Source organism: Aythya marila (genome assembly GCF_965140915.1).
Source record: "Aythya marila genome assembly, chromosome: 1".
Lineage (NCBI taxonomy): Eukaryota > Metazoa > Chordata > Aves > Anseriformes > Anatidae > Aythya > Aythya marila.
This window is the reverse complement of record NC_139042.1, coordinates 126,777,695-126,791,803: the sequence shown is the minus strand read 5'-3', so window position 1 is coordinate 126,791,803 and position 14,109 is coordinate 126,777,695. Positions and strand designations below refer to the sequence as shown.

The 14,109-nt window shown below is 42.9% G+C and overlaps 1 protein-coding gene across 1 annotated transcript; it reads right to left on the bottom strand.

Annotated features, from left to right (window-relative positions):
* Positions 1–656: 656 nt before the first annotated feature.
* On the bottom strand, positions 657–11,706 carry KLRG1 (killer cell lectin like receptor G1; the record flags this gene model as incomplete). The annotated part of the gene is made up of 5 exons (XM_082763121.1): positions 657–1,603; positions 2,593–2,696; positions 4,602–4,753; positions 5,496–5,588; positions 11,589–11,706. The coding sequence occupies 5 exons, from the start codon at positions 11,704–11,706 to the stop codon at positions 1,492–1,494; spliced, it is 579 nt and encodes a 192-aa protein (XP_082619247.1). The 3' UTR covers positions 657–1,491.
* Positions 11,707–14,109: the final 2,403 nt, after the last annotated feature.

Below are 14,109 nucleotides of genomic sequence, written 5' to 3'. Positions count from 1 at the left end.
ATACTTGTCTCCTCAGCCTCATCTCCCCATACATGTCCTTTTCACCCCTCCGCCTCCTGCTACCCAGAGTGCCCTCCTTGTCCTTACATTTAGCATGCAGTATGTAGCACGTTTAGATCTCTCCCCGACCAACTGTGCACCTCAAGACATCTACCACTAACCTGCTGCTTGCCGAGGTTTGCTACTTGGTATTTGGGAAATCCCCATGGAGACGCTCACATGCACACTGTGTCACATATGCATAGTGAGGCAGATGTTCAGAACAGGCCACAGCTGCTAGATGTGCTCCAGAGACCACTCACAGAGGCCGAGCAGTGTGTGCCTACCCATATGCACCAGACCTGTTGGACATGTACAGTCAAACTCACAGGCTGTCAACAGCAGACATTTTGCTCACAACCCTGCCATCAGGCAGTCCAATCTGAGTAACTGCTCTGACTGCAGTTAGACTATAAACTGCAATCCCAGGCCAAGGGATAAACTGGAGATAGTAAACTGAAATATGATATAAATATTTGAGGAGAAATAGGATGAAGTGGAAATTAATAACATTTATCTTCCTTTGTTGAAACAAAATCTCTGGGTGAAAAAAAGAATTTTTCAGGTGTGTGGTAATACAACCTACTGTCCCAGTGTTAATGTTTGCCGTGGTTTTATGCTGTCCCATTCTTAGCCTGTCTGTTCTATGTCACCTGAACACTTGTAGTAGGGATTTGTCCACTGCTTCCTCTCTCTGCAGTATGAATCTCCAGAGGTGGAAAAAGAAATATGTTCTTGGTTGATTCAATAACAACACACTATTAACTGCATTCCTTTGACTCCAAAAGTCTAGGCTCTTGACTAATTTGGTTGAAGTTGGCCTATAAAACATGGTGTGTAGGTGCTTTCTTCCAACTGAGAGAAGCAAAGACATGAATATACATCTGTATATTTGGTCCAGTATGGTACTGGATGTTTATTTTCACTGCTGGATTCACAGAAGTTGTAGTTTCCTTTCACCCTCTTCTCTCCTGTTCGTAACACTGGGATGCAAAATGAGAGGCTGCCACTGGAAAGAGTCTGTTTTATGCTACTGACCGTGAATAGCAGGTTCTGTTTTCCTCATCCTGCTGGCACCATACAATCTCCATTGCAGGGAATGGAAATGAAATCTGATGCTCGAGAGTGAAGAAAAATGGCCAGCTTGCCTCCAGAGATCTGAAGACCCAGCCTCTACTGTTACAAAAAATGGTATTGAAAATAATAAGAGAAAACAGGGGATAAGTGCCAGGTCTCATCTGGTCCCAAACATCACTAAACCAACAGATGTGGACTAGAAATGGATCTAGCACTGAGGATAACTCACCCTTAAGGGCAACAAACCTGTCCTTGCAAAGCACATTTGTTAGAGCAAGGAACAGACCTCAGTCTTGTATGGAGCTTTGGCTCGCAGGACAGTGATCCACTTGTACCAGTGATGAGGCAGTTGTGAGATAAAAATGTACAAGGGATTTATCTAAGAGATTTCTCACAAATCCATGCAGCAGAAAATTCACAGCTGGAGGCCTGAAAGAGATCCCGTATGAGGACAGCACACTGTTGCACGGGGCTGTTAGACAGGACTCTGCAAAGAGACATGGAACAAAAATGAGTCTGAGAGAAAATGCTGAGATTATCCCCAAGAGACATGGAAGAAAAAGCTCTGATTTTGAAGGGTGGAGCACAGAGAAGGAAGTGACAAAACCCAACCTCCAATGGACAGCTGTTACAGAACAAAGTGTACACCAAAAAAAGAAAACATTCTTCCTTGGAGTTTACACATCTAAGTAATTTTACCATTGTGGAACCTAACTCAGAACTGAACATAAACATGATGGTCTGCAATGACAGTGATGTCCATCAGCATAAGAACAGCAGTGCTGAGAGTTTCATGGAAATTTGTTTACCTTCAAGAAGTTTGCAAGAACAGTAAATTAGATTTAAGGAAAGAACTAATCCAAGTGCTTAGTGTACTGACAGCATGATCTTGGACAAACTTCCTTGCAGGAGAAGTGTTAGAGAATAACTCATTGTGTTGTTTGCTATAAAAAGGAAAGGGCAAGGCAAAGGCACTGGACCAAATCACAGTGTTTTGCCACATGCACAATGCTGAGTTTTGTATAAGTGAAGAGTGTGCCAAAAATAAGTTTCTGAATTGAGTTGGCGCAGCAAAGCAGTGAAGGACTGGGTCCTTGCACCCATTTAATGACACCAGCAATTGGCAAAATGGGTGTAAATTAGCTCAAAGCAGTAAGACAAGATGGACTGTATGCTTTTTTTGACTGAGCAACTGTGTAGGCAGTGCAAGTAGGGTGAATCGCCCTTGGTCTGAGCAGCTTGCAGGAAGCAGAAAGGGAGATACTAATATTAGCCTTCCTTTTCACAAGTACATTACTTTACAAGGTGCAGGGCAGTAAAAGGTAGGCTTTTTTTTTTTGAGTTCAGTGACATGCAGGTAATGGTAAAAAGAAAATGTGCTCAGGAAGACAGTATCTGGCACAGGAACTGTAGATATTCTGAAACACTGGGGAATCTGATTTAGCACTGTTCTTTTGAAAACAGAATTAAACTCACTGGGTGCCATTGAGTATAGAGCCATCTTCCCAAATCCAGTCAGGGCCTGTGGTCTTGCTCAGTCCAATCCAGAAACATGCTGTTTGAATACTCTTGAACAGGTTCTAGAAACGGTGATGAATTATAAAGAGACTAATAAGAGTCAGCCTGAAAATGGAGGTAAGGGTAAGTCAAGAGAACAGACAGCAAAATACATCCTCTCACTCGACTGTTCCTTATGTGGTCCACAATACTGCTTCTTCACATCTGCTAAGATAGTCAGGCTGATGAGGGAGATCAGCCCCAAAAATCATGCCTGGAATACCAACTAAGTGTATACTCACAAGGAAGTAAGTGTGCTTTCACATTTCAGGGCAATATATGTGAATGAAATGCACCACAGTCTTCTGGTGTATCCTACAGAGAGCTTTAGGTAGGAATGTATGCTACTAGTATTAACACTAATGCTCTCCCATATAGCTAGCTAGATAATGCAACGTATTAACAATTAAAGGTAAAATCTGGTCAGGGCAGGAAGTGCAGGCACCAACAGATCTGTGAGAAGAGCTCAGAACTAAAGCTCATTACAATTTGATATGAACCTTCCTCCTACATGTTTTCAATGTTCATTTCCTTCTGCCTAACCTTTAACTCCTGTCTACTGTTAAAAGTTGAAGCCTGCAAGAGAAACTCACCCCGAAGTAAACACCATCCTCCAAAAAAAGGGGGGGGGGAGGGGGAGGGAGAGAGAGAGAGAAAGAGAGAGAGGGGGGATTTTGTCTTCTCCACATTTGCAATAAAACCCAGCAAAAGCAACCTTTCAGTAGCATGGCTGGGCCCCATCCTTATCTCCTGCTGCCATAAAAAAGCTTCAGAGCAGACATTTTCATAGCCATTTTCAGACATTTCAGTAACAAAGGTGGCTTGCTAAAGTGCTAAAAAAGTGTTTCCCTGGTAAAGGGCGGGGCGGGAACAGTGCAAAATAGGGTATTTATAACCAGACAGCTAGGAAAGTCTTACTTATGTGGGGAAGTCTTCAGAGGGATAATGGTGGTAGGGACAGTACTGAGAAAGCAACAGAGAGATTTTCTTCATGCACAGAAATAGGTAATTTGGGAAAGATGAGTGTTTGCCAAGGAGCCAAGATTTGCCTGAGAGCCTGATACATATTCCCAGACCTGAAGACACCTAGCCTCATAAGCCACTACAGAACACATCACACAATGCAACTTTCATCCATGGACTGGAGGCTGTCCACGTTCATTGGACATGAGCTAATAAGTCCTGGTTTGCACAGAACAAAATCAAGTACTTCTGCTCTACTTGTACAGGTATGCCTCACTTCCCTAGTGGTCAGCTCTGCCCATTTCTTTAGTAGATGCACCTGTCACCAGTGAGCACTTGATGGGAAATCACACCAGCACAACTGAGGTGTGTTTTTTTTGTTGTTATTGTTTTTTGTGAGAGAGAGGAAGTCAGCATTGAAAACAGACCGAGAAGGAAGTATCTGTGCATGAACACAGGGAGTGGCAGGGGTGACTGAGCAGAAGGAGCTGGAGTGGTTGCAGGAATGAAAGGTACAGGTTTTGCAAAAGACACTTGGAAAAAGAAGTGCTTCTGAAGTGTAGTGATGTACTGGTTTGTAAGTAATGAGTGGAGATTGCACAGTGCCACAGTCTTTTCCTGTAATTATTCATATTGGCCTTTTGGGGCTAGGAAGAAGGTGGTGTGGGGCAGTGGAAAAGGCAGTCTCCCACCTTCCCTCCTAGGATGATTCTGAGTAGCTTACAGTGACCCTCACTTCTCCTTTCCCTCCCTCCCCCCCCTCTGCTTCTTGGCTTGCTGGGAGCTTATTAGGTATATACTGAAACCACAAGTGCACTGCAGCATTATAGTGCAAATATTATAGTTTAACGGCTTGCTGGCCTTTAAACCAAAATATTGCCAGAGTGACAGCACTGCCTGGATGTTAATCACTGAGATACCTGCAAGGAAATGGAAGGTCCTCAAAGAATACAAAAAACCATTACCATTTCACTGGTATCGCTGATCACCAGGAGATGAGCTCCTTGTGCCCGGCAGGATTCCTGGCTGGAATGCCAATCCTTCTTCTCCTTGGAGAAGGAGTAGCAGCTCCCTCTGTAGGCTATCCACTGCTCAGGGCAGTGTGGGTAGGAATCATCTGCAAAAGAAATAAAATACTAGTCTTTCTCTACCATTAATCAACAAACAGAAAGGCACTTGCTTGCAAGTGCCTACTGAAAAACAACTCTCCTGGATAAAAGCAATGCAGAAATCACAAATCAGAATAAATGTCTAAAAACGTGAACACAGAAGTTCAGACCCTCTGTGCATTTTCCATGTGCGTGTGTCCTGTGCACTCTAATGCTGGTGTAACTCTTCCACCCCTTGGTTTTCCCCTGAGCTACTCAGGTACCTCAGAACCAAAACTGGTTATCTGAAAGGAAAATACACTCTGGGTGTGCAAAACATAAGGGAAGAAAATGACGTCATTCTGTGGGCACAATGTTGTTGTGTCACACATCGGGTAAATGGATTTTATGAGGCAGTCAACTCTCCTACATGGTTTAGCACCTTTTGTGTACATGCAAATGTGTTACACATCTTATGTTTTACAGTTCACCATCCTAAGTATAGCAGACAGGTCTACAAAAAACATTCAGTATGTTTCCTTGTTCTTTGCCACAGTGTCTGAGATGGATAGCCTAGGGTCTGCGTAAGACATGTACTCTTCAGAATATTCTCAATAAGCAGTAGGTACATCAAGGTGGTAGAAACACAGAACAGCTTCTGGTTTAACCCCGTATAATATAATGGGTTCAGGATCTGATCTCCTGTGCTTAGACAAGTCTCCAGTCCATTGCTCTTGGTTGCTCACCACCAGCATGCCTTTGTGCACTTACTCATCTTCCAAATCAAAGCAATCGCTAGGGAGATGCTCAGTATCCCAAAGCTTATAGCCAAGCCTGGCACAACCACTGACCTCAGACAGGGAGCTGTAAAAGAGAAAAGAAGAACCACGATGAACAGGACCAACACAAAAATTGATGGTGTTTTGGGATAGTTTGCTTGTGTCCTGGGCATTTCCGTAAGAAACTGCGCTATTTACATGTAAAGCATCCCTGTCTCAACACATAGGTACAACAGAGGGTTTTAATATGTTTGATATGTTTTGATGTGTTGCATATCGTCACCACAAAAGAAAGAGAAGGGATGTACTGCAAGACTTTTCCACCCGTCATTTAGTAATACACCAATGCTCTGGGTCTTCAGGAGTGAGTGCCTACACTCTGTACATTGCTGCTAGGGCCATAAGAGCACTAAAAGGCCTTTGGGACCTCCTCCCACCAATGCCCATCAGCCCAGGAGTCCCATAAAGCCCAGAAGCTCAGGAGGTCTCCAGAGGCTCTGTTCCCTGTCCACAGGAGCTGTGGTGTGGTGGGTGATGCCAGGAGTGGAAGCTCCTGGCCCAAGCCAGCAGGTGAGTGGCGTGTCATGCTGGCAGAAGACTTTGAGTCACCAAGGGTCACCTCCAGCAAACATGCTCCTGCCTCAGTGTTGAAGTTCGAGGCGGAAACACAGAGCTGTAAGCCACGTCTGCCATGTTCCCGCTTATGTGCAAACAACAAGGCCTTTCCCACAGCTGTCTCAGCAAAAGTGACAGGTTTAACCTCAGCATCCTGTTCACAAGCTCAGACACACAGTTGTGTTACGCCATCCCAGGACACTCCCAAGTCAATCCTACACGCTCGTCCTCATCCCTCTCTGTGGGGCAGCAGGATGGGAGGACCAGCCTCGAAGACCTCTGTACCTCTCCACATTTTCATTGCCACCATGCATTGCTCACCCGCCATCACTGGCAGAGGGAGACTACTTAGTGAAGCCTCCACCCTAGTCTACAACAACTTCCCTTCAAAGGGTGGGGAGGGATTTCAATCTAGAGGACTGAGAGAGATTTGTCTGTGTATAGAAAGAACAGGCAACTTCCAGTCTACACCTTGATTTCCTACTGTCGTGTTCTAGAGTTGTGCTTGCCCCAAGAGATATTCTCTTTCTATGAGGAATTTACTCAAATGCCTTATAGAAAGACAACACTAAAAAAGAAATATAGAAAATATATAAGAAATATATAATAAAAAAATATATATAAGAAATATAGAAAGACAACACTAAAATCTAATCTCCCAGGTTGAGGAGAGGCTTGTATCTAATACCATGGCAGAGCTGCAGGTGGGAATTGATTTGCTTTTTTATATTAAATTCAATTTGATAGCTGTATAAACAACAAGACATTCTAAGAAGCACTCAATAGGCAAATAACAGTTACTGATGTTGAGGAATACAAGATTTTCCTGTGCTTCTCTCTTAAGATTATATACCACAACCTTTTCTAGTAGAATTAGAGTCTTCTATGCAAACCCAGCAGCAAACTCCCCAGCGAGCTCATGAAATCTCAGGTGTTTGGTTGTGTCACACAATCCAAAGAAACATATTTTTGCTCCTAGAAGATGCCAGTAGTCTAAGGAATAAGAGGCTGTTCTCCATTCAAGTAAAATTAAAGTGGAAGCAGGTTAATAAAACAACTGCATTAATGGGGTAACAGTAACAGGAACCCCACAGATCAGGCAAATACTACTAAATAAATAGGGTGAAAATTGTACTACACATTGCCAGACAAGGATGATGATAGCAGTCATGAATTAGGAGGGAAAAAAAATCAGAGCAACAGTGAAGGAAGCACAGTGACAATGACAGGCATCAATTTCATATTGAATCAAATTAAATTAAACAAATGTCAGAGCCTGGCACAGAGACTAAATGTTTTGTCACCATCAATAACTGCCTAACAGAGTGGCAAGCTGGGAGACGCTCAAAAATAGAAGCAGCTTGTGACTGCCCTGAGCAGTGTACAGGCCCTGGCTTACCATGGATCCATCCAGCAGCTTCTCTGTCACAGTGACCATAAATGTACCAAGACTCAACAGGAGAGGAGGGAGAACGCTCTGGTATAACAATTTCAAAATAGGATACTACAGGCAAATGAGGTATTTTGTCAAAGAGAAATTAAAAGGCACAGCTAAAAGAACAAAATACTGGTTCTTTAGGGGAGACTTCAGTAGGAGAGACTTCTTATAGGATCCTTTGGTGGAGGCTGAAAACAAACACGTACCATATCACATATCCAAAATACTACAGAAAACACAAAGAACTCCAGTGCTAAAACAGAAGCTGAAAAACAAGAATACCTGGTTTCAGCATTGAAAGTCCAAATAAAGAAAACAGACAAGATCATAAACTCTGGCAGATTAACGCGAAACTTCAGGAAGGCAAACAAGTTGTTGTAGGGACCTCTCACTACATATTTAGCTTGCTGCTAAACCCCTGTTGTCTATTAGCCATTCTCAGGAAAATATTACCTATCATGATAGATCATTACTGTGTTCTGTCCTCAAATCTGTTGGTGTCCTGCTTCTATTAATTTATTTTAGTCTTAGAGCGGTTTTCAGACTCACTGTTTTTAAAACCTGTTTCTGTTTTATCGCAGTATGTTTAGACCTGTGGTTTTGGCTAAAAGAAGTTTCCAGGGTAACCAAGGAGGGTATGAGGGAGTTTGTTCTAAGCATCATCCTTCTGGTAAAGAGATCTTTCCTGCGACAAAAGTTCTGTAGCATTTCTTGAAGCTAGTCAGTCTGGAACAGTTGGACTAGATGATCTTTGAAGGTCCCTTCCAATTGAACTATTCTATTCTATTCTATTTTTGATTACATGGATTTGCAGGATATTCTAGCTGCTTCACTTGTAGTTAAAAAATATGTATTTATTTTAAAATAATCTAAATTAAAGAAAATATGTCTTTTTCACTTACAAAATACAGAATGTCTATTACCTTTGCATATGGGAGGACAATGAGAGAACTGAAAAACTTGAATTCAGTCCTGTTCTCTGCCTGCTCTCTATTCCTCTTCTAAGGTCACCTCTGTACTTCTGGTGACATAGTTTTTATCGGTCAATCAAATAATCAAATTAATTCTCAAGAGAATGGATTCAGTCTAAGGTTAAGGTGTAAGGTGGAGCTTCTCTGCAGATCGCAGAAGCATAGAACAGTTGAGGTTGGAAGAGATCTCTGGAGTTCATAGGGTCCAACCCTCCCACTCAAGCAGGGACACCTACAGCAGGTTGCCCAGGACCATGTCCAAACAGCTTTTGTAGATCTCCCACCTCTCTGGGCAAGTTTACAGCTAAAAACTAAGCAAAATAGAATAAATATCTGTCGAAACATAATTCAGAGACGACATGCTTGGAGAAACTGAGCATTTGCACTTCTGTTTTCCTTCCTCTGTTGCCTCTCAAGGAAGACATCTCCTGCATCCTCCAAATCACTGTTTCTGATTTTAGGGAAAACTGCTCTCAGGACAAAGCTATTGGGATGACAGTCAGTGAAACAGTTAATTCTTAAATGTCAGCAGTGGGCATATGAGCTGGTGCCTACTGGCAATGAATAGAGCAGTTCATCCCCTATTGTTTCAAACCAACTGCAGCAAAAACAAACCAACTTGATTCAGCAAATCAGCATAAAAACAAAATCCCAGAGCACTTCCATGACCAGAACCAGATAGTTCACTTGAGATTGTAAAAACAAAAAGTTATGCCATTAAATAATTTTCAGAGAAAAAAAAAATAAAGTGAAGGGGGCAAGTCATACTGAAGCATTCAAGCTGAATTTGAGCCTCCCTTGAATTGTAATGATCAACCCAGGGGAATGGAATAACATTTTTCATAAATCAGGACATTTACTGCTTGCAGAAAGGTGTTCCTGCAGTCCCGCCTTTTTAAAACAGGTTCAAGAGTTTGTGCTTGATCCTCAACCACTGGAAATACCACATGAAGCTTTTGTAGAAGAGGAAGAGAGAAGTAGCTGAGATGAGTTTGAAAAGTGGAACATCAGACATATTTACACGTAGCTGTCTGGTGAACTGTGGAAGAGATTCCCTGAGGGAAGGGAGAGGTTACCTGGTGGAAATTTAGTGTAAATATACAATGCTATAGCTTTCTAGAATAAAAAACACCCAGCTAGGTCTATGAGAGCTCTGAAGAGACGAGTGTGATAAACTGCATTCATCTGCGCACAATGCGACCTACTATTTTTAGGTTTGGGAGTCCAGATTCAGTTCAAAAACTGATAGTTGTTAGCATTTTATAATTCATGTCTTCTAGGCCAATCTGAGGAATGTCATTGTGTTGTCCCAGATAGATCTCCTCAGCTCCTGCCTATGTCAGTATGGGAGTAATGTGACTATGTGGTGCCGGAGAGGAGGATGTAAGAAACCAGGGTACAGAGCTGGTTACTTGCTGTTACTACAAGCAAGTCACATAGGGTAACCACGGTTTTAAGTGAGTGCTGGACTGGTATTTTGCTAGTGTGAAATATTTCAGGCCCTCTGGCAGACAGAGAGGACAAATCTAGAGTAACTGTCATTTTGGGGGAGTCTATGTGAGCCAATACCCTTTGGTTGGCCAGAAGACTGATCTGTGCACATGTGATACACCTCAGACACTGGGTGACAGAGGTTACAGATATGCATTTAAAAATAGAGATAAAAACCTGAGAGCACATCTTTCAAAAGTGATGGGGGCAGGCAGAGAGAGATGTAGAGAGAGCTGAAAATAAAGGTCTTCTAGAGAAAAGTTACTTAAACTTCTCTCATTAGGAACTCCTTGCATACAGAAGACAGATGGAAAATAATGAAATATTACACATAGAATTTCTGTTCAAAGATCAGCTTTTTCAGGCCTTCTGGTTTTAGCTTAAAAAGATAAGGATACATAAAGCAATTTGGACAGGAGGAATATTAAAAGGAAAACTGCAAACATCTCACCACAGCACCCTAGAATCCCCACCTCCGACAGGTTAGGAGTGAACACAAAAGGTGGGGAATGAAAGGATGTCCCTGTATTTTCCAGTGCATCAGACAATGTGTTTTCTAACAAAAGAACATGCAAAATCGAGATTGCCTTCCAAGCAGATGGAGTGAGGCTACCAGATGTGAACCTGGGAGGGGGTTCTGTGCTGACTTTGTTTCTAGAAGGAAGCAAATGATGAGGCAGTAGTAACAACTGCAGATATACATGGTTATTCTGAGCATGGCACAGAAATCCTATCCCAAAGAGCCTCCTTTGCTGTTTTTAATGGCTCTGAAAAAATCTAAGGTCAACCAGTAGTGTTGCAGCCAATACAACACAACTCGCCCATACACACAGGCATTTAGTTTAAAAGCAATCAGCTTATGGGAAGGAGGCATTTATAAAAAAATGACTACCGACGCAAAATTTCACTTTTATAAGGTAAGATATCTCAACTAAATGGCCAGAGAAATTGCTCAGTATGACATTTGCCAGGGCTAAACGGAGAGAATAGAGCAGAAGTGAGGAAAGAGAAACTTAAGGAAAGTACTAAGAAAATCTTCCTGATAGTAAACTGCCCTGCAGGACTGTCTCTGGGGGAAAGCTGGAAATTTTCTCAGTGGGCAGTATGTAAAACTAGAACAGAGAAAACATAGGAAAAAATTATGACAAGAATCCTGCAGAGACCCATTGGAGAGAGTCTGGATGATCTCATCTGCCTCTTCTGTCTCTGATCTCTGATTAGCATACACCCATAATTTATCTGTACTCACATCTCGTTTGCTATTCAAAGAACTGTTGCTGACAACCTCTTATTGCTGACAAGCAGACAACTTGAAAAGTAGAAACTTCTTTCAGAGAAAGGGATGCCTGGGTTGAACATCCAGTAATAGACACAGTAAGGCGTCTGATGGAGGGAGGACGGGGAACAACACATTGGCTTTTATCACTGTAAAATATTCAGGTAATTTTAAAATCAAAACAACAGTACCATGAGCTGGTACTCAAAACCAGTGAGTAGCTCACTGATTTATTAGATCCTGCTTCTGCTAGAAGTAAATCCTTTGCTGACCTACCTCATCGAGCTTCCTTACCTCTCCTTTCCTGTCCAGCTTTGTCTCTTGGAGAAGGAGTTGCAGAGAATTTGACGGAAGTATAGATTATTTCCTCGCTTGTTTCTGTTGTAGAAGTATCTGATCTGCTTCCCTCCATGCCAAAGCAAAGAGTGCGTAGGACAAGATGTGTTTCGAACAGGCTGCTGACTGCTAGGGTTCAACGCCCGTGAAACAGGAAACTTGAGGCTACATTCAGAAGACAAAAAATGTGAAGTTGCAAAGCTGTGCAAAATAACCAAATTTACACCAGAATGGTGAGCGATGTAAATGCAACACGTTTCATTTCCTACCCTCTTGAGAGTTGTCTTAAGAGCCGCATAGAGTGGAAGAGGTGATTAATCACAAAGTTCATGACTTTTGAAGTGTTACCAATGAAAGAGGCTTTGATTGCACTGTGGTAGTAATTGTGAGAAAGTGTGCAGGTCTGAAGAGTTCCCTCTCAGGACAGAAGCAGGTGGATAGGGACAATTCAAGGTTAAAAATACCAGTGGGCAGATAAGCAATGGCTACCATGAACTGGCAGCCCAACAGCTGTCAAAAGGGAAGTAGAAGTGCACAGCACATGATTTTTTGAGAATGAAGCCTTATGAGTTTTGGACACTTTGACAAGGAACTCGTTTCTATAGCCAACACCCAGGGCAAATGCGCTTGAGAAACAGGCTGGCACTGAGAGCTGACATCCTTCAAGACCCTCAACAGTTAACATCTCAACAGTATTAGTACAAGAGAGAAATGAAGCTAGTGAAGACTTGATGACTAACAAGCATCTCACACTTGAGGAAAGGCTGAGAGAGCTGGGACTGAGCACCCTGTTAAAGAGAAGGCTCAGAGGGATCTCATCAACCTATAAAATGTAAAATACCTGAAGGGAGGGTGCAGAGAGGACAGAGCCAGGCTCTTTTCCGTGGTGCCCTGTGACAGGACAAGGGGCAATGGACACAAACAGAAACATGGGAGGTTCCTCTGAACATCAGGAAACACGTCCTTACTGTGAGAGTGATGGAGCACTGGCACAGCTTGCCCAGAGAGGTTATGGAGTCTTCCCCTTTGGAGATGGTCAAACACTGCTCAGACATGGTCCTGAGCAACCTGCTGTGGGTGGCCCTGCTTGAGCAAAATGGGGTCGGACCAAACGATCTCCAGAGGTCACTTTCAACCTGATCCATTCCGTGACTCTGTGATCAGAGATAAAAGGAAAGGAAGGTTCTCTTATGAAATACTGAAGACTGACCATTGGTGAGAATGGTGGGGAGTACTGATGCTTCTAGCAAGCTGAGAAACCTCTTAGTTGCATGGCTGTCTGACTTTTGTCTTGATCCAGATGAACCCCTCCACTTCACACTGAGACTGGGGATGTTTGCCAGGCTTGGGATGTACACCTTGTACCATGTCACTGGTACAGTTCATTTACAAGAACTGCCCAGGCAGTGGCAACAAAGGGCTTTCCCTTGCTTTTCAGTTCTAGGGCAGGAATGTTTGTTCCCTGTCCTAGTGACGTGCTGTAAATTTGAGAAGCAGTTGTCTGGGAAGATGCTTAATTTGATACAGAGTGCTGTGAACTATTTGTGAGAAAGCACATGCTTGGGAAGGTATGAACTGGCTATTTCTGCAAATCTCTCCATCACACACTTCCCTCTAAGGATGGCAGATTGCACCCATGAGATTCCTTCCAATAATGGGTTTCTGCATTGAGCCTTTAGATTGCAAGACAGGCAGTCTGTACTTGAGAGGAGGGGGAAGGCAGAACACAGCAGAGGAGCACAAGAGGGAAGCTCTCCTGGGTGTTTTCAATGGATATTAGAGAAGTGTAAAGAGAACTGACGAGCCCAGAGAGGGAGAATTTGCTACAGTCATTCTGAGAGTTTAGCTGGGAATATAAAGTGTGAGTGGAAAGAAACCACCAAGATTCAGACACTGCTGAAATGCCCAGACCAAGAAGAGGAAGTTGTGGTCAAAGGCACTGGCTTGCTGCTCGTTGGGCCAGTATGAGATGCAAGATGGAGTTATTTGTTGTTACATGAAGGCTTGTGGGGAAGAACTAGGAGCTCTGTTTTGATGTGTTTTAGCATTTTCCTTCAGATATCAGTAAACTGAGTTCTTAGCTTGTAGAAGAAATAGAGGGAAACTGACCAAACTGCAGCATATGCAGATAACACTGTTAATATCCAATTGTGCATATAAATCAATAGGACTGATGCAGCTGAGATGTCTGCCATGCTCCCAGCAGAATCAGCCGTAGGGTACAAATCACAGCCAGACTACATTGATCGGTTTTCCAGGAGCCCACAATGCTTCTACCTAATTCTGCGCTGCTGAAGCATCATGCCATAGGGGAATCCCCACAATCCTCTCAAACAAGTGACTTCTCTAGCATGTTTACAAATTCACCAAATCCAGCATTTCTTACTAAAAGACAAAAGCCTCAGTTGTTCCTTCTAAAAACAGTCGTGGAACCTGGACTCTTACCATCGCAGTGGGGGCAAGTGCCCCTTAAATAGTC